Source organism: Ochlerotatus camptorhynchus, unplaced genomic scaffold (assembly GCF_037179485.1).
Source record: "Ochlerotatus camptorhynchus isolate MF236.1 unplaced genomic scaffold, CSIRO-AGI_Acam_v1.1 ptg000093l, whole genome shotgun sequence".
Classification (NCBI taxonomy): Eukaryota; Metazoa; Arthropoda; class Insecta; order Diptera; family Culicidae; genus Ochlerotatus; species Ochlerotatus camptorhynchus.
Genome location: NW_027040583.1, coordinates 99,673 through 121,467, shown reverse-complemented (window position 1 = coordinate 121,467; position 21,795 = coordinate 99,673). Strand labels below are relative to the sequence as shown.

Here is a 21,795-nt window from a genome sequence, read left to right as displayed (position 1 = left end):
CAATACGAATATTTTGCACAGATAATGATTAAGCATGTCTCAGATATTGTTTCCTGTATAAAAATTATATTAAAAAGCTAACTAGCAAAAAGTTAAAAAGAAAATATGAAAAGTTCTTGTCCAACGATTTTTATCAATTTTCAAGTGTTCATGAGAAGGAAGAAAATGCTTTACAAATATCAACATGAAGCTTTAGTGCGATTATTTATTAGCTAGAGAAAATTCTGAAGAGAATGGATTAATAGTTCCGTTAGAGTACGACAGTGTGAATATGAAATTGACCAAAGGGCCATTAATGCGACAATACTAATCAAATGCGTTCTCCTTTACCTAACTCATAGTTTAATGGATGAGGGGATTTGAGGCATGTACTAGCAACGTCAGAATCATTTGGTGGATCTGACGGCATATTAAGCAATGCAGAACAAAACACGGTGGAAACAATCAAGATCTCATTTCATTGTATTAAAAACATAAATATAAGTCCCTCAGATTCGCTTAGCTCTAAGAGACATTGAGCATACCAAATAAACACTTTAAAAAATGAGTTGAGAATTGGTCTTGTTTTTTATTTTTTATTTTCACAGGTTTTCAAAAAGTTTACAAGTTTTTGAAGCCAGATATTTTTAATATTTTTATAAGTTCCAAGAACACTTTATATTTTAAATTTTAAATATTGTTATGTTTCTTTTCAAGATATATTTTTGTAATTATAAGTCTTGGACAAAGTATTTAAAAATTCTGGATTTAAAATTAATCATCATTCTGTTTCCCAATAAGTTGAAAGCGGACGTCCATAATTTTTAACCATTCAAAAGCAATTTTTTGTTCAAAACCAAAATTAAGTTTAAAAAAGCTGCTTTTGAGATTCCGAGAATTAATAACGTCCGCTTAAGCCACATGAAAACCAACAGTTTATTAACAGTTTTTGCTATGAAAGCTCCACGAAAGGTAAAGGGTGTCCACGACGAAATTGCCACACACAAAATTGATTCGCAAAATTCGAGTTTTCATCCGATTGCCATCAAATTTTCAGGGATTGAGAAATAACTATTAAACTTCATTTTACCATTTTACTCGTATTTTATTTACAGTCCATACGCAAATGCCCGCACCTTGGCCTTAACCCCGGCCATAAGATTCTGCACAACCTGTGAATCAACCGTTTTTTGCATGTAAACCCATACTTTTTTCAGTTCCTCGACTGTCTTCACTACCTTAGGTCGTTTAAGAAGGTGCTGCTTCATAATCGCCCAGTACTTCTCGATGGGGCGGAGCTCCGGAGTGTTGGGAGGGTTGAACATTTTCGGCACGAAATTGACCTTATTGTCCGCATACCACTTCAGCACGTCCTTGGAGTAGTGGCATGAGGCCAAATCCGGCCAGAAGATTGTTGGGACGTTGTGGGCCTTCAGGAGAGGAAGCAGCCGCTTCTGGAGGCACTCTTTTATGTACACCTGTCCGTTCATCGTATCCTGGGTCACGAAAGGTGCACTCCGCTTCCCGCATGTGCAGATGGCTTGCCAAACCAGGAATTTCTTCGCAAATTTGGACATCTTCTGAGTGCGGACATGCTCCGGAACGCTGAACTTATCCTTGGCCGTGAAAAACAGGTTGCCGGGGATCTGTTTGAAGTCGGCCTTCACATATGTTTCGTCGTCCATGATGCAGCATTCAACTTTCGTCAGCATGTTGAGGGACAACTTCCTGGCACGGGTTTTGGCGGACTTGTTCTGCTTCTCGTCGCGATTAGGGGCCTTTTGTACCTTGAACGTTCGAGGTCCAGCCTTAGTTTTGGCCTTCTGGACAAAACTTCGGCTTAGGTGCAGCTTCTTAGCCACATCCCTAACGGAGGCGTTTGGATTTCGGTTGAAGGCCCCAACTACGCGGTTGTGATTTTTGGTGTTGTACGGAATACTTTTTCCTTCACTTCTGGGCTTCCGATCGGTGGTCAACCGTTCCTCGAACCGCTTAATCACTCGCGACACCGTGGAATTCGCGATTCCCAACGTTTTAGCGATGGAACGATGCGAGAGATCCTTGTTCTCGTGATGAATGCGCAAGATTATATCACGCACGAGCTGTTCTTTCGACTCCATTTCCGCGAGTTTTGATCACAGGACTTTAAAACTTGCAGGATGTAAATAATGCACTATGAACTAAATCCACCCAAATTTTCATTTAATTCTACCCAACGGTTAAAAAGTTAGAGCAATTTCATAGTGTGGCAATTTCATCGTGGACACCCTTTATTGCAATAAAATATAAAATATAATCGACAACATGATCATAAATACGCAGTGAGCTTTAAATTGTCTTGAGATACGTTTGGTAATGATCAGTAATGATAATTTGTAATATTTGTTGTAATGATAAATTGACAAAATGATTTACTACAGCCGCTAATTCTTCATCTCGCAAGAATTCATTTGATGTTGATGCAGAAGTCTTGTGTTGGCAAGTGAAAGAGAAAAGAATAATTCAAAAATCGAAATGCGATTTACACTGTTTTTCTCTTGACGTGACTCTTAAGGCCTTTATTCGAAAAAAAAAGCACCAGACAAAAGTGTTCGCCAAAACTTTATTTTAAGTCGGATTTTCTTGAAACATTCAGGGAATGAACTAATGCATATGGATTATGTTTCGGCATAATTACTTTATTCAATTTCCTTTCCATTGCTGAAATCCCGCACCTTTCCCTTAACCCTCATTACATTTTGTGCAATGGTGGAGCCAACCTTTTTGGTCACTTTCATCCATTCTTTCTTCAACTCCACCTCGTTCTTAAACACCTTGGACGATTTTGGAACTTTGCCCTTCATTATGGACCAAAATCTTTCCACCGGACGAATCTCTGGTGAATTTGGGGAGTTAGCGGTTTTTGGTACAAAAACAACGTTATTGTCTCTGTACCAATCCAACGTCGATCGTGCGTAATGACATGATGCCAGGTCCGTCCAAAGTAATGTCTCGCCTCCGTTGGACCGCAGGAAGGGCAACAGACGCTTCTGGAGGCACTAGGTGCGGAAAATTTCGCTGTTGATGGTACCCATTGTGGTGTACGGTTTTCTCAGTTTACCGCATTGGCATATGGCCTGCCAGAGCAAGTATTTTTTGGCGAATGTGTCCACTTTCTTCTTCCTTATGTCTTCCGGAACATCAAACCGTGATTTGGCAACGTAGAACTCCAGCCCCGGTATCTGCTTTGCGTCTGCGTTGATGTAGGTTTCGTCATCCATAACCACACACATCGGTTTCATTAACCACTCTCGATACAGCTTCCTTGCGGGGGATTTGGCCGCCGTGTTTTGTTGATCACGCCGGTTCGGTGCCTTCCTACACGAAGCCCAGCTCGTTTCATGGTTTGCTGAACGAACCAGGCGGAACACTTTGCCTTCAGAGCCGCGTCGCGAATCGAAAGGTTCGGATTACGCTTGAAATAATCCAACACCTTCCGGGCCTTCACAGGGTCAGCTTGTCTTCGATTTTCTTCCACTTCAAGCCCGCCGCTCCACAGTGGCACGAATATGAATAAAGACGGTCAAAAATATTTTCTACCCTTTTTCGCCGTTTTGGAGACTGGGTGTCTTGGGAGAAGTTGCTCAAAATTATAACTCGCATCTTTTGAAATACACACCTGAATAATCTTTAAGCTAGTATTACACATCCAAATTCTAACTTTTTCCAGTTACGAGATAATGGTTCCATGTCTTGGACAAAGTTGCAGAGCAGTTGATTTCATGAACATTTGCTAAAGACACCAAATTTCTACATCATAACTCTGTAGAGCTATAATATATTTTCTTTTAAGACTACCTTAAAATTGGTTTTTTAAGTTAATTAGTGCTTTTTTTCAAATTTGATCAACTTATCATGTTCTAAGAAATTGTTGGCATCATTAAAATATACAACTTTGCTGAATACACCAATGCTTTTCATTGACATCAATGTGATATACAGCCCATCAAGCGTTTTTATGACGTCATATTCAACGGCTCGAAAAGAGGGTGGGCGGGCCCTGGCGGGGTCTAAAACTGGTTGTATTTTGAAGATTACCTTATAAAATAGTACTTCTGAAAATTTCAGCGTTGGGTACTGAGGGGTACCTAGCCAAATCTCGATTCGAAAATGTAAATATTATATACAGCCCATCGGACGGTTTTGTGACGCCTTATTGAACGGCCCGAAAAGATGGTAGGTGGCCCCTGGCAGGGTTTAAAACCGATTGAATTTCGAAGATTACATTATAAAATAGTGCTCCTGAAAAATTCAGCGTTGGGTATTGAGCTATGAATCAATGATTTTAACCTACACATGTTTGAACTTGCAAATTATTTAAATTATTAAGCTTAATCTGGAGATGTATTTAATGGGTTTGTTCTTAATGTGTTTGTTCTTCAGTGTACCTACATTGATATGTACATTCATTGCAATATTGATACTCATATGTTGATAGTTGCAAATATTATGATGCAAGCTAATAATATTGGTATATTCTTTGCCCTTTATTATATACAATATGGACTAAAATATCGGTATAAGTTTCAAGAAAACTAGAATAAATGATAAAATTCTGACTACGGTTCTAAAGGGTTCCAACTTTGGACCTACCCACCCCATCCTCTTTTCAGAACATGGAACGTGACTTCACAACAGATGTTTGAAACTTCCGCGTGCACATCGCTGAACGCTGCTGCAGATGACTATTTTGCGCTTGACGTTTTGGCGATAGCAAAGAGCGATAGAGTTTATTTAATTATCTAGGTGTGATTTTTTTCACGAACAGTTGTGGTTCAAAATGAATTCATTCAATCTTTGTCGGATGGAATTGTTTAAAGTGTGGGCGGAGCAGATTCATGGAAATCGTCATGTCAAATATTATCGAAGATAGTCAGGTAAGGAGTAATTAAAACATATTTTTTCCAATATTGGCATACTCAAAATATCAAAGTTCAGAATATGCAGTTGATGAACAAACCCATTGATTACATTTCAAGATAATGCATTTTTTATATAGTTGTAAATTTTATCATGAGTAAGTAGCACACTCGTAGCACACATTGGTTTATAACTTGTACTAAATATATATAAACGAGATTTGACTAGGTACCTCTCGGTACCCAACGCTAAAATTTTTAGGAGTACTATTTTATAAGGTGATCTTCCAAATACAATCAGTTTTCGACTACATCAGGGCCCGCCTACCCTATTTTCGAGCCATTGAATATGACGTCACCAAAACGCATGATGGGGTACATATAACATTGACTATTTCGACTCGAGATTTGACTAGATACACCTGGAAACCCAGCACTGAACTTTTCAGGAGTACTATTTTATAATGTAATCTTCGAAATTCAATCGGTTTTAAACCCTGCCAGGGGCCGCCTACCATCTTTTCGGGCCGTTCAATAAGGCGTCACAAAACCGTCCGATGGGCTGTATATAATATTGACATTTTCGAATCGAGATTTGGCTAGGTACCCCTCAGTACCCAACGCTGAAATTTTCAGAAGTACTATTTTATAAGGTAATCTTCAAAATACAACCAGTTTTAGACCCCGCCAGGGCCCGCCCACCCTCTTTTCGAGCCGTTGAATATGACGTCACTAAAACGCTTGATGGGCTGTATATCACATTGATGTCAATGAAAAGCATTGGTGTATTCAGCAAAGTTGTATATTTTAATGATGCCAACAATTTCTTAGAACATGATAAGTTGATCAAATTTGAAAAAAAGCACTAATTAACTTAAAAAACCAATTTTAAGGTAGTCTTAAAAGAAAATATATTATAGCTCTACAGAGTTATGATGTAGACATTTGGTGTCTTTAGCAAATGTTCATGAAATCAACTGCTCTGCAACTTTGTCCAAGACATGGAACCATTATCTCGTAACTGGAAAAAGTTAGAATTTGGATGTGTAATACTAGCTTAAAGATTATTCAGGTGTGTATTTCAAAAGATGCGAGTTATAATTTTGAGCAACTTCTCCCAAGACACCCAGTCTCCAAAACGTCGAAAAAGGGTAGAAAATATTTTTGACCGTCTTTATTCATATTCGTGCCACTGTGCGCTCGGTCGTCTGGGACTCCTTAAACGATTTTACCACCCGAGACACAGTTGTATGGGTGATTCCCAGTTGTCTTCCGATCCATCTCATGGCCACAGTCGGATTTTCCATGACGGTACGCAAAATTCTCCGGCGATTTTCTTCTTGTTTCGATGACATCTCAATAACCACTGAACCGATGAATTTTTTTTCCTTGATTTGTTTCCGTCGATCTTGTTTTTCGTACTGGGTATGCAACCGCCACCAGGGAGGCAGCTCTCACACCTGGACCCTACCTGTCGACCCATCAATTCAAAGACCGGGGACCAACGGCTTTACTTCCCTTCCTTCATTCCTTTATTAAACGTCGGTCTCTGTTCCGCAATCTAGTGCCAATCACCGACGGGCATCGATTGCCATCCATTGACGGCAATCGAATGTGCAGGAAGGCAGCTTCCACACCTGCGTAGGATATCGCACCCATTCAACACACATGGGCCGAGACCAACGGCTTTACTTCCCTTCCGAAGGAAGACGTGACCAGAGATTTTTATGCCTCAGAAAAACCCCACCGACCACGGCTGGGATTGAACCCAGACCCATTGGGGTGCTAGAAAGCAGTCACGCTTACCACTACACCACCGGCACCGGCTGGAAGGCGGAGTCGAAAACCAGTATTTTTAATGAGGGGCAATGTATAATAGTTTCTATAACTCTTCCTGGGAGGACACCAATTTTCTTAAATCTTGTGCTGTACTTTTCGGTTCTACGGTTCTTCGGTTCTACGTTATGAAACGTAAGTACTTTACTTTTTTTGCTAGATTCCGTACAATTTATACCGAAAATATAATTAGTTTTCATTTCTGGGACAATTTCTTTAAGACGCCATGGACGTTGCTAGGCAACTCAATGTCCTCCTGAACAGCAAAAAAGTGAATTTTAGCATGGTTTGCTAATGAGTCCAGCTTCATTGTTGACCTTTTTTATATTTTTTAAGAACGCATTATGAAAATCCCTGTACAAAATGATATGGTTATTTAATGATTTTTTTTGGATTGTGTCTTTATCGTTGTCTACTGACGTCGCACCTCCATTCACTACACCAGCCTACGAACTGGCACTGGTTTCTTCATAGCTCCGTTGTTTGTCTTCCTCTTCTTGTTGTTGTTTTACTAGCTGCCTTCATTCCTTTCTCATGGGGCAGGAGTTCATCCAATGTCCCTCCATCTTACAAAAAAAGACATGTTTTTGTTCCCTTGGTAGAATACGTCCCCCTTCCGATTGAAGAAATGCAGCGAGTTGGGAAACTCCTTTTTTACCGTCATGTAAATTCCTCTTACACCTATCAGCATATCGAGGGTCAAGGCAGCTGGGAATTTCTCCCAAATGACACGCTTCACATAACCGTATTTCATCAGCATCAACATTACTTATTCGGGACCTTTGGTGGAAAGTCGTAAACTCTCACGTACTGAACGGTGCCTCCGCAGGCGGCATGCGTACTCAACTGGTTTTCCATCGGCATAACAGATAAATTATTATTCACGGTTGTGAAATAAGCAATGAAGCATGGATTCCTCTGATTTGAACTTGATAAACATACATTTTTCCTCCGCTATACTGTATGTAGTGATCATCTGAAAGGGATCCACTTCCAGCGTTTTCATAAAGGTCGCTATTTTGTCCATTGACGGTCTTTTACAGCTGGCTGCGAAGCTGAATCCAACAGTCAATTTTATTTGCACCGAAATTTCCAGTTGTTAGCTTCCAACAAGGCAACGATAAATGCGAACGAACTTCACACAATGAGCAAGCACCGCAACTATAGTTGCTATCGAATAACAGCCTATCGCGTGACCCGAACCGAAAAAAAAAACACTCTGCTGCCTGTGTCGACAGCAAAGAGAGCACTGATAGACCATAAAATAAATAAAAGAGATATCAGCAAAGGTGGATAAATTAGTTTTTTTTAATACGATTAAAACCAAAAGTGAGAACGCCCCCTAAAGAAACATGATCAAATAATTTACGCCCTTCAAAAATAATGCGCTCTTTGTTCTGCAGGATACTGATAAATTATCTGGAAAAATGTTTGATTATAATTGCAGCACTGCTTCACAATTTGCTACAGACGTGAAAATCAACGACAGTACGAGCTGCGTGCCTCCACAGAGTCGGAATGTTCAGCGTGGATAATTGCCATCAGAGAAGCAAGGTAATTACGTCTAGTAACCTCCTTGGTTGTTTTGGTATGATGTTAGATATTAACTGAGTGCAGATTGAAGGTATTCGAGTTGTGATTCAATTAGGATGGGTAGGCAAACAATTCCTGCTTTTCATGGAACCAAAATAAGACTCGCCACATATCTGTGTCCAATCAGTGCTTGCGTGGTCGTTGCCATTTTTCTCAATTTTCTTGTTTTTCCACCCCTCCATCAGCTTCAACAAACTGCTGCTGCAGAAGGAAGAGCTTGAACAAAAGCACGTCCACCTGCTTCAGGTCGTCGAAAGCGAGAAGACGGCCAAATGGCAGTACACTCAACAGTGCGAAGAGCTCGCATCCGAAATACGGAAGCTGAGATCGGAGGTAAGTGCTGTTTGTTTTTCCCTCGACTCAGACCGTAGAGCCTCGGTGGAACACTTGGGTGTCGAAGGGTGTACGGCGAAGGAACTTGGTACAACGAGTAAGCTCATATTCTGACCGTACATGTATAGGACTGGATGCTACGCGATAGCGGGAAAAAGGAAGTCAATTATTGTTTCAGAGCTTGGTGCTACTTTCCCTTTTTTTGTTTATCAGTCTCGTTTCGTTTAATCTAACTAGTGTTTTTACTGCTTTTGACATACGTATACAATCAAAATTCCGACTGCATGGTTGGTTCTGGTCGTTTGTAACCCTGCTCCAAACTCTGACGAACAGCCATCCCGAGCAAAGTGTGAGATCAAATTGAAATCTAAATTTGATGTTGTGATTTCGCTGATAATAATGAGCAAAAAACTCTTCCTGTGACATCACATTGAAAACTATTTCTGTTATCAGTGAGAACAAACTGAAAACTCAATTTAATATCAATTTTTCCTTTTGATAACAAAACATGTATTCAATTTGATGTTATGCTAAGGCAATGAAAACAAAGCCGCAACAACATATTTTTGAAAATGAAAACAAAATTTGGTATCAAATTTGTTAATTGCGTAAAATGAAATCAAATTATGATTTCAGTTTGATGCTGATATCAAAACTTGTTTTCAATTTGCTGTCATTTTGATGCTGGACTTTGCTCGGGATACCTCTCCACTATATGTAGCATAAGTTTCCCTCACCATGGAGATCGTGTTACTCGTGTCACTTTTTTTTCTCATCATGGGTTTTTGTCAACATCGCGATCGTTATGTATGAACAAATATATTGTCGTTACAGTTGAAAACTGGAAAAACCCTCTAGCGAAAAGCGATTTTACTCTCGTTCTATACGTTATACATAGTGTCGGGAGTAATGCGCATTATAGCGACTTCCGATGCTTATGTATCGTATACAACGAGTGGGTTTTTCCAGTTTTCTGCTGAACGACAATAAAACTGCATTCATCGTAGTTCATTGTACGCGTAATATGAATCCTGCTTGCGACTTTTTTTTGCAAAGTGCGCTGAAAGATGAAGGCTATTTCATGTACGGTTCGTTGCAGACGGATGTATTGTCGTTTTCCCGGAAACTACAATCATGTCTTATTTGTCTGAGCAAGAACAAATCAAACAACACCGCTCCACCGTTGCTTGCTTACGCTAGACAGGTGTATCTACCATAACTTCCCTCCCACGCGTTTCCTGACTGTTGTTTTTTTGTGTGAGTGTGTCGCTTGTTCCGGGATCTGTTCATTGTTTACCCTTCCGCTTCCAGATATGTGTGCTACGCAAAGAAACCCGCTCCAGCTACTCGGCCACTCCAGTGGGTCGGGGCAGTTTTAGCATTCCAGGTGAAAGCCACGACGAGCACTCTTCACTTCCGGGTCTGTGCGCTTCCGTGCACGATTCCATCGAGCTGAGGAAGATTAAGAAGGTGCAGAGCTTTTTTCGCGGTTGGCTGTGCCGGCGCCGTTGGAAGCAAATTGTCGAGGAGTATATAAGGTCACCGCATGCCGAGAGCATGCGAAAACGGAACCATCTGGTTTTCAGTATGGTCGAAGCGGAGGAGGAGTACCTGGAGCAGTTGGAGGTAAATTTTCTGGGGTGGGAAATTGCATTTTGATATTACGCAAAATTGAATTTTGTGAAGCAGTGGTTTTTTAGGATTTGATTGAGATGTTAAATATATTACTGACTACGTGCACAGAGAGCGTAATAGCAAATATCAAAATTGATAAAAAAAGGTGATTATATTTTAGGGCCGGGATTCTTTCGTTGATTGCGAATTTGTAAAATTGCGCAACATATTTGTGATACGCCATGTGTTCTCGTAGTTTTGAAAGAGGGCGTTCATAAGCCACGTAGACCGAAATTTGATATTGTTTTACGTCTTCTCCCTCCTTGTAGACTATCATAGACTTGTCAGAAGCCCTTCCTTATCCTCCTCAAATTTACTTAGACTTTTTATAGTTATAATATAATTATACAAAATGAGACATTCCTTAGGATAACATACGCATTATTATTAGTATGGGAATTCCGGAGAGGAACTAGCCCAGGGTTGAAAGTCTTCTTAATAAAAAATATAAAGAATATGTAAGGGAATTCAGGATGACCTTCGATGTCCTGATTTTATCATGTAGCTAATGTTTGTTGGCATTTTTCGAAAGTCCCTGAAAATTTCAGAGCGATTCTACTGTAGTTCCTAGAACATATTTCTATATTTAAAACCCTTCTTATTTCTAAAATCTCTAAAACCACTAAAAAATTCCACCTTATCAGTTCCCTGAACACCAATTAAATTGTATGTACTCGTTCGGAGCTCGTATCCAAAGCTCTCTGAACCTCCTCGAAGTCTTTTCAACAACTGTAGTTTGCAAATCGTATCTCAAGCACTTTCAAGATCTTTCAAGTTGGCAGTGACAAGTTGACAAATGAACAACATTGATTGGATTCAGGTTGATGATGTCCATATGTCAACTTTTCACTCCCTACTTAGTTTACTCATATTTCGGTAGGTTCAGTTTTGACGAATTTGGGTAGATCCTATTTAAATGTGGGTAGTGCTGAAATAGCGATTACAATACTGGTCATTTTAAATTACACACTGTGATTTTTGGGTCTATACGTGAAAGTTCGAAGAGCTGTAACTTTTCAACTGAACATTAAAATTTCTTAAATTTTGATCGCACGTTGATCAATCATTAAGGGTTATCGGTCACGTTTTTAGATTGGTTTAGTCTGTATGAAGATTGTAAAATTTTATTATAACGCTTCTTTTTTGACTACCTTTTCTCAAACTATATTTTTTTGAAGTACAATTATTCGAATAAACTGAAGTTTTTAACCTTTGAACATAACACATTATTCTCATAATTAAACCAAATACACAATATTTTCTAAAATCTGTTCATGACGAAAAAAAGTTACAATAAGTTGATTTATTTTTTCACCGTCAAAAAATGCATTTTGCCGTCTCTTTGTTCCCGTCAAAAAGTACCATGTGTTTTCAAAGCTGTTTTGATAATCAGATATCCGAATCTTGGAATCAAAAGTAAGTAACCATAACTTTTTGTGTATGGTGAAACAAATTAAACTGCTGTAACTTTTTTCGTCGTACATGAATTGAAATAAATTCTCAGCACATTATGACTATGAACGAATAACAAATAGCTGATGTGGTTCATTGTACTTAAATAAGTTTTAAAAAGGCAGACGAATAAGAAGCGATTTCTAAAATTGCTTAAGTCTGTATGAACTCAGCCAATGAAACCAAGATCAATACCAAAAATAAACCTTAAATACTTGATCAACCAGTAGCCAATATTACAGAAATTTTGTGAAAACGCACTAAAAAGTAGCAGCTTGCAGCACGGTGTATTATTCATTATGTCCATTACTGTACTGCCCATAATCGCGTATCAGTCCCATCTTTACTTGATTTCTTCAGTGTGCAAAAAGGTCAGGTTCAATGAGTGATTTTCGTATGAATTTTACACATTCACTTTACCGTGAGAGTTTGAATGATTGGGAAGTAAACAAGTCACTGACAGCAGAGCACTCATTCGCTTGTTCTTCAGTGTTGCTATCCACTATTTGTTTTGAATAATTGAGCATACAGTTTTCTATGCAAAAATGCTTCAATTGCATGCTGTGTGAGTCACCTGTTCGTGAGTGACTGAATAATTTTGTAGGCTCTTACATTGCCTCATCCTTTACCGTTGGGTACACACAGTCTGGATAGAGCAATGAATTGAATAGTGAAGTGCTTTCACATTCAGTCAATAATTTTACGTCCTGGATTTCCTATTAATATGGGACTGATATGTGATTCTGGGTAGAGTATCTGTGGTTTTGGCAAACCTCTTCTCAAGTTTAGCAGTTTTTCTTTTCACGAGCTCTCTTATTATTTCAGAGATTCATAGAAGTTGTATGCAAGTTATAGTTAGATTTCCTAAATTACAAAGATGATCAGTGGACTTCAGAGAATTTTAGAGAAATTTAGTTAATACACGATAAACGATTTTAGTAGATTAGGTTATACAGGCAAAAATTAGCTGTATATGCCAATTTTTTGGCTGTTTAAGATTATTTCAGATAAAATTGTTAATTAGGTAGTTCCGACAAGTTTAGATTAGATATTAGAGTGTAGCTAGCTTTCATGACAAAAATTGTTTCTTGAGTCAAAAGATATTATACGTCGTTTGGTGGCCCCCTTATCTTACTTAAGTCAAAGTGTATTTACCAGGATATTTGGGAGAATTATCAATCACGTCTCCTTACGTGCAGTCCATTCATACTTTTAGGATCACCGAAATCAGCTTAGCAACAAACAATTCGAAACGACGAACGCACACTTTTTACGGGTTTCTATGCGCTGTTACTTAAGACAAGCGGCATCTCCAAAGAAATTGGGTGACTTAAGTAGCATCGATAGCATTTTGATAGCTCGACTTTGTTTACCTTTGTTACTTTCGACGTAATGAAAATTTGCTCTTGAAATATTGTGTTATCTTAAATAATAATGATTCTATGGTTAAAGGTCGAAGAAGCAAAATGTCGAATGGCCAGAAGTTCGAATGATGAGAAGGGGGACAAAAGATCGAATGATGGTCGAATGGTTGCTATTGAAAATTTAGTCGATTGCTGAATTGATGTCAGGGCCCAAATTAGGGACACTTGGGCTGACATTACATACATTTCCCCTACATCGGTAATTTCAGAGGGATTTTCCGCGTGGAGACGTTTTCCGTTTGAGTCATCCCGTTTCTGTCGAAAGGTGCATCAGAGGGTCTAGCCTGCTCCTCCCTGCGGAAAAATTCGCAAAAAAATGTTATTTCAAACAAATCATTTATATGCACCTACTCACGTTTGCCTTGCACCAATCAGTTAGAAGTTAGCACCACTCAGCGCTCAAACATCAAAATTATGTGATGCATAATGATGCAAAACATATTTTTTATGGTATCACACATATAAATAAAATATGTCACTCATATAAGTGTTATGGGCTATCTTATAACAGATAAGGGGTTTGTTATGATGTTTATGTTTACTCATATAAAAATAATGTTTTGAATATCTTATAAGAAGTATGTGTACGAACCAAATAAACTATAAGTTTAGAATTTTATTAGTGTACAAGAATTCGTTAACAAAACACGATTGCGTGATTCTGGACGACAAAACATACTGCAGTTTTCGTTCAAATTCCCGAGCAGGAATTTTACACCTCGGTGGACCGGACGAATGCCCCAGAAGAATGTAAAATCAAGGATAAGTCGAAATTCTCCTTAAATTTCCTTGTCTGGCGAGCAACCTGCAGTTGTGGACTGAAAAGTGGAGGTTTCGTTACTTCTAAGACCATGAACCAGCAAATTTACCAGGAAGAGTGCCTACGGAATAGACTACTGCCTTTTCTGGAGCAGCATGAGGTGAATTGCCTATTCTGGCAGGACTTGGAAAGCTACCCCTACTCAAATTCCACCAAACAGTGGTACAGCGAAAATGGCGTCACAGTGGTTTCCAAGGAGATGAATCTGGGAAAAAGTATGAAAATAAGTATAATTGAGGAATAATGGTCAATTATGAAGCACATACTAAAGAAAAAGGGTGGAACTGCAACTAAACCTGAAGGATTTCAAGTGGAAATGAAATTTGGCAGCCAAACAAGTGGGAATAGGGCTCGTACAAAATATGATGTACCGTGTACGAAGAAAAGTTCGAGCAATGGCCTATGGTAAGAAGGAAGACTGAAACAATGGACTTACAATAATCATAATACCTACTAAGGTTTAGCTGTTACATTGAACTATAAAAAACGCATTTTTATTATCACAACAAGATTTTTGTGTCCGGATTTTTTCGTGTTCAACCTTCATAACATTATTTTTGTTCGCTGGAGCCACCTAGTGATCCAACTTGAAACTATTATTTCTATCATCAGTGATGCCTTACCGTTTTTGACGTGTATCCTGTGATGTAGTGAGGGGTTGGCGAAAACGGCCCCCGCCAAAGGACAAGGCAATGAAGCGAACATGACATTCATTTCATTGATATTATATCAATCAGCATAATTTCAAGGGCATTCTGCATATAACTTCTAAGAGACGCTGAAATTATTAAGGACTTCTGTTGATAATTTAAAGATAATTCTGAAATGAATTCAATGCCATCTGCGATCTTCGAATGAGTTCTTTGGAGACTGCCAAGGGTATTGTGAAAACAAGTACATGGTTATACGGATAATACAAATGGGATTTTAAAGTGAAGCCAAGGAGTATTCCGAAGGAAATTTCGAACTAAATAAAGAAAAAAAAACATACTGAGAATTTATTATTCAATCCAGACCTACTGGAATGAGAACTCTTTCCACTCAACCACCTGCGCCTTCAATACATGGCACTTGATTTTTACAATTAATTAAGGGGCGTCATTTCCAAAGGTTATAAAGATGCAATTAACCCTCATTGCGTGTATCGATAACTGTTAACAAGCAAATAGGGTGGAATATTTTGAAGCTATGAAAAACGTTAATTATAATTGAGGATACTTTTTAGGCCCAAACATTAGGGATGACACTGCATGGAATATTTACAAAATGTCTATTAGAAGGTCGCTAGGAAATAAACACTGAGAACCGCCGAGCTGACATTTCAAATAAAGTCTATTTGAAGACTACCTATATATCAAGAATAGCCCTCCGAATATCCAATTCAGATATTATTTTCTGCTAAAATAAATATACTGTACCACTGAATAAATTATGAAAATTATTGAATCAACCAATCAATCAACAGGTACTCGTTGCGTGCTTCCTCCGCCCGTTCAAAATGGCTGCCAGCTCGAAGCGTCCTCCCTGTTCCCACGAAGACGTAAACTCCATCTTCCTGAACGGGGAAACGGTTTTGTTTCTGCATCAGATCTTCCTGAAGGGCCTCACATCGCGACTCGAATCCTGGCCAACGTTGGTGCTTGGTAAGACAGATATCAACCGGGACAACGTCACACTATCTCACTCTGTTTTCCTCGGTCTGTCATATTGGATTGATGGACACTTTCTTCACCTCATTGCATCTATCATTGTTGTATAAAATTAGCTTTAATTTCTAACTACATTTCTAGGGGATTTGTTCGACATGCTCCTGCCCATGCTGAGCATCTACCAGGAGTATGTACGCAACCATCATTACAGTCTTCAGGTGCTAACCGAGTGCAAGAGCAATCCTAACTTTGCAACCGTACTGAAAAGGCTGGAAGCAAAACCCACCTGTCAGGGCCGCAGCCTGGAAACATTTCTCACATATCCGATGCACCAGATTCCTCGGTACATAATCACTCTGCATGAACTGCTGGCCCACACTCCGCATGACCACGTGGAACGGAAGAGCTTGCAAAATGCGCGGCAACAATTGGAAGACCTTTCGCGCCAAATGCACGATGAAGTTTCGGAGACGGAAAATCTTCGAAAGAATCTAGCCGTGGAGCGCATGATCGTCGAGGGGTGTGACATTTTGCTAGACGTGAATCAGGTGTTTGTAAGACAGGGTAAGCTTTTGCTCCACGTGGTTGGATATAACAAACTTCAATGGATAACATTGCTGTGCTTTTGCAGGAAGTCTTGTGCAAGTTCCACCAGGTAGAGGCAGGATTCGCAGTCGATTGGCTTCGTTCAAAAGCGAACGTGATGCGGTTCGGCAGTGCTTTCTTTTTTCGAATCATATGATTATAGCAACTCGGTGAGTGCTTTAGTGAAAGCTTTCAGTTGTGCTTGAGTGAATGGTTTTTATTACTCTATAGAACATCCGGTGGGCGATTGCACCTACTACCGGACGTGGGTAAAATTCCGCTGGCGGATGCAACCCTCGTCGAAGATCCAAGTGAAGTGCACCCTGAGGACGAAGATGCTTCCGTGTGCTCCGCCTCTACCAGGGGCAGTACGCTGAGTGTGACTGAGTCTGTCAATGCTGGGAATCGAGATTTCAAGATATTCGTTGAAACAAAATCTGGAGCTAGGCATAGCATACATTTGATTGCACCGACCATCCAGGACAAAGAAGCCTGGATCAGTGATATATCACAGTGTTTGGATAATATTCACATGCACTCGCTTCTTTCACCGGGGATCGGTGGTTCATCTGGAGGTAAACTTTATCTCCAAACAAAGCAGATGTTCTTCGTGTTGTATTTTCTTCAAGCTGGTTTCTCTCTTTCTGTTTCTTTCTTATTTTTGGTGTTGTCACTGTGGTACTTTCGGTAAAATCTATGAAGGATCCATCTTTGCAGGACATCAAGCGCTACGTGCCGACCCGAGATTATTCAAGGATGACGTTGATATTCGTTTCTCGCGAACGCTCAATTCGTGCAAACTACCTCAGGTTCGTTACGCAACTCCAGAACGATTACTGCAACGGTTGACTGATCTACGGTTCCTATCGATTGACTTTTTGAACACGTTCCTGCTCACTTATCGTGTGTTCACCGATGGAGAAACCGTCCTGAATGCGTTGAAGAGCGTATTCTATGATCCACCGGCGGAACCAACCTGCGATTGTGACCACCAGACAGACTTTTTGGAACTGCCATACCAAGATGGACGCATGTCGCCGAGGAGAACGTCCGGTGCTAGTTCCGTTTCCGGTAAGTATAAGATTCAGATGTGGTGGGAAAGATTCTAAGTACTAGACGATTTGCATTTGTTTGTTCATTTCTCATGCGGACCAGCATTTGTTTATTCACATCTCATGATATGGTTTTTATATTGAACAGCGCCATTGACGGGGGGTTGCTGGGCAATAATTTTTTAAAAGATACTTTCCTTTCCAAATTGAAAAAAGTCAGGTGTATATTGTGAGGTAGGCGCAATCGCACTCTACGCCCAGAGAAATCAAGAAAATTTTCAACCCGAATGATTTTCTAGAGCAGACCGGGAATCGAGCCTGCCTCTTTAACTGACTATGCCCCACTTCTTATATTCGAAGATAAAAAAAATCATTGTTCCAGCGTACGAATCGCACAAGATCTTATGGATTTTGAGGAATCATGACATGAAATACATTTTTTGTTTTAAAGTCCACATTTTCCAATTTTTTTCGAGGATGATTGCGAATGATTTTGTTTGTCTCAGATTTCATCAGATGTCTCTTGTTCTGATTATTTATTATTATTATTTTTTCTATGTACAGCGTCTATAAATAAATTATAGCTCACAAATCTCACAAAATAAATTTTGTTCCACCAATATTATTTGGAATCCTGCACAAAATATCTTTGAAATGTTCACATTGAATTTTCTTTTGAAAACTTCTGGATTTTTTTATTCGTTAGTGTTTTCTCAAAATTACATACCATTTTTCCAAAAAGAGATGGAAGTGCCTCCAGAAGTTCTTTTATATTTTCCTTACAATTCCCTTGGGACCCTCTTCGTAATTCTCTCGAAACTATCCTTGAAGTTTATGCAAAGATGCCCTTGGAGTTTTTATTAGAGTTGCCTTGGAAATCTGGTTGGGACTGGAATACTAGCGTAGGGATTATTTTTCAAAATCATTCGGGGACATGTTTTCCCATGTGGAAAATGGTTATTGGGACCAGTCTTGTAAGCGGTCACGGTAGTCGACACATTTTCTGTGATAATCGACTGCCTTTGCTTCCGACACTTGCAAAACAAGCTATCAAATTACAGTACCAAACTAAAATGTCATATGACAGGCTCTGTCATACGACACTGTTACCAAAGACCGTCTCGGATGTATGTATTTTAGTTATTCTCATAAAAAGAGCTGCTGATGTTCTGCTAATGTGAATTATGACAATTGCAAGCAAGGATTTTTAGTAATAACATTTCTGATCAGTAATGGATTAATTTACATCAGATTGAGGAATTAGAACGAAATCACACATGTCATATGATATGATTTTTGCTCGAATGTTATTCTACCGTTTGTGTTGTTTAACAGAGACGACGGTAGAGCACGAGAATACGAATACAAACAGACGGTCACGCACGACAACGAAGCGAGTGTAGTAAAAACATCAACCTTTTCAACCCCTGATTGGGACTTATAAAGTAACATGTAAATAATTTAGATTTTTTTCGTTGACATTAAGAGGTGGCGCAAGGGGTCTGAGTCCTGGAACGATGAAATTTTTGTCCATTTTGCAATATCTTCACTCGTTCTCGAGATATATGGCATAGCAATTTTCCCGCATACGGACTTACGATTACATATTTATCTACATGCTAACCTTCAAGTACCCATTAATGAGTAAAAAAGTACCCATTTCGAAGAAAAGTAGCTAAACTCATGTTTATTTAGTGGATGATAAAAATGTAGCCAGCAAACAAAATTTAGTCTGCATTGTCAGCTTTAAAGGATTTCAGAAACATAACACTCAATCGGTTAACCGATTGTCTTGTGCTATGATTCATACTTTTAAAGCTAACAATATCAACAAAATCTTTGATTTTTTGTAGTTGTGGTGAAACTGGCGCATTAAATACTGAAGAGCATTAAAAGAAAGCACTTATGCTGAGTTGTCTCCACAGTTTATGAGTTCCCCCAGAATGTTAATGAAATACTCATCACCTTTAGCGATGATATGTGGTGCTACAGATGCACCTTGCTCAACCTTATGCGCAACGTATCTTGCAAATTGCTCGGCCAGGGAAGATTCTGTATCCTAGAGGTGCAATGAAAAGTTTAAAAAATATATTTGACGATTTATACTTCAACGCTGCGCTTGCTTCTGCGTTTTTAAAAATGGCCTCACTTCGCACTGAATCAGTAATTAATATTTTTTACACATTTTTATTCCAGAACGTGTTTTCAAAAAAGGGTAAAACGTACCCATTTTTTCAATATCACGAAAATAATCATTTTTTGACATATTAGAACCAGTTTAAAAAATGAGTACAAGATACTCACTTAATGGGTAGTCTGGAGTTAGCGTGTACCGCAATCAGCATCCTTGGGGTGATAGATGAAGCGTGAGTAAATGTAAGAATGAGATAGAATGAGGGAGAAAGAGGGAAATATAGGTATACCTTATTACAGTTAACTCTTTCGTAATAGGTATTTGCAAACAAATAGTTACGAAATAATTTCAAAATTAAAATAAATTTACCAGCGTAATTTTGCAACTTTGCTGGAGACATGTGATTGAAGTAGCCTTGATAACTAAGTTAATATTGTGTAAAAGTGAATGAAACTCGACCATGTTTGAAATGTGATCTGATTTCAATGTAAAATATTTTTTGAATAAAAATATTAACTTCTCATGAAAAGAGGCCAGGAATTAGCAGGAAGAAATAAAAACGCTTCAATTGAGTTTACGTCTTGAGTGAAGTTGTTTGGATTAATTAGAACTACAATTTTGGGGATAATTTTAGTTCAAGTTTTGGATGAATAGATGGCGCAGCGATAAATTTACGAAGTTAAGTTATATATGCCTGAAATTCACGTTTATAGTATTATACTTCGAAAAATCGTTCAAATGAGTACTTTTATTATTTTCCCTCGATCGGTACTGATCAATCGGTTTTTTCCCGTTGAATGCTATTATTTCCAAACGGCGCCGGTGGTGTAGTGGTAAGCGCGATTACCTCTCACCCCAGCAGGCCTGGATTCAATCCTAGTCGGCGCCGCCGGGATGTTCTGAGGCATAACATCTCTGATAGCACTTTTTTTTCGGAAGGGAAGTAAAGCCATTGGTCCCCGGTTCATGAGTTGATGGGTCGATAGGTAGGGTCCAGATGTTGGAGCTGCATTGGTGCTCAGCACGGAAAACAAATCAAGAAAAAAAATATGCAATTTTTTTTTTAGTTCTGAAAAAATATATAGGTATTACATGAAATTTCATAAAATAAATGATTTTCCGAATGAATTAAAAAAAAATGCCTAAGTGAACGCAAAATGTCATCAATTTCTGAAATACACATGAATTCCCCAAAATATCTCATAGGTAAATTATAGATATATTTGAGATATTTGGATTTGAGTCAGGCAATTTATTTTATTTGGCCAAATGCAGCTTATATTATTCTATTACGTAAGTTAAGGTGGGTCAAGTTTGAATTGTTCCTACGATCTGTATATATGTCACCAACAACTGTGCCAAATTTGAATGAATTTGGCTATGGAAGACGAATCTAAACTATTCATATGCCTGCACAAATTAAGAAAAATAATTACGAGTTGGATCAAACTCAAGTCTTAGATTGGAAGAATTGTGCAGAACATGTTTGTAGAAGATCGCATGTCGTTATTAACTTTTAACTTCAGGCCAAGGGCGCTGCACATACCATTAAACTCATACACAGGCCCGTAGGTATGTCTGGTGTTGTAGGCCAAAAGTAAATGGCTTATTACTTTTTACACAGATGTCCAATTAATTTGCCGTCTTGAACAACGTTTTTTTTTCCCTTGATTTTTTGTCCGTCAATCTTGTTTTCCGTGCTGAGCACCAATGCTACCGACGCCAGCTCCCACATCTGGAACCTACCTATCGACCCATCAACTCATGAACCGGGATCAACGGCTCTACTTCCCTTCCGAAGGAAGGCGTGATCAGAGATGTTATGGCAGAGTTGAGTATTTGGGGCCACAGAAGGGGGTCCCCGATCAGAAGGCGGGCCTCGGAATGAGGTGCTTAAATACAGAGTAGTTCTAATAACGGTACAAATACAATAGGTGAGCACTGTCACCGCTGCTGGCTAAGTTTAGGTAGTAGTAATTTTTTCCAGGGTAATAGTAATAATCAGTGTTAATAGTGGGTTGTTGGTGATTGTATCAGTCTTTGGGGTTAAATAATTTTGAAAAGTTTGGTGTTAATATAGCAAATTACCGCTGCTTCGGTTGAAGGGTCATTCGATAGGGTGTTTCTTATGCTACTGCCGATACCGTATAGACTTCTTAGTTTGCTGAACACTGGGCTGGAGCTAACCATTAACGCCAGGCCTGTAATCAGTTCAATATTATGAATGCCAAATCAGTAATCAAGTTGATTTCATTGAAAGCAGGATTAGTTTTCCGTTTGATTCAAACGTGTAAAATTATGCTCTCATTTTTTATGTGTCAACCCTTAATCCACACAACATGAGATCAATTGAAGCAATCGAAAGA

At 39.0% G+C, this 21,795-nt stretch overlaps 1 protein-coding gene across 1 annotated transcript in view; it reads left to right on the top strand.

The window, feature by feature from the left end:
• LOC135698672 (ras-specific guanine nucleotide-releasing factor 2-like) overlaps positions 1-21,795 on the top strand; it is a gene marked incomplete at its 3' end in the record, with an annotated part of 206,776 nt that overhangs the window by 85,926 nt on the left and 99,055 nt on the right. Inside the window, exons 5-12 of the mRNA XM_065218750.1 lie at positions 8,161-8,267; positions 8,492-8,639; positions 9,951-10,265; positions 15,475-15,652; positions 15,800-16,222; positions 16,290-16,413; positions 16,475-16,818; positions 16,961-17,314. Coding sequence (XP_065074822.1) covers positions 8,161-8,267; positions 8,492-8,639; positions 9,951-10,265; positions 15,475-15,652; positions 15,800-16,222; positions 16,290-16,413; positions 16,475-16,818; positions 16,961-17,314 — 1,993 coding nt within the window. The remainder of the gene's footprint in view (positions 1-8,160; positions 8,268-8,491; positions 8,640-9,950; positions 10,266-15,474; positions 15,653-15,799; positions 16,223-16,289; positions 16,414-16,474; positions 16,819-16,960; positions 17,315-21,795) is intronic.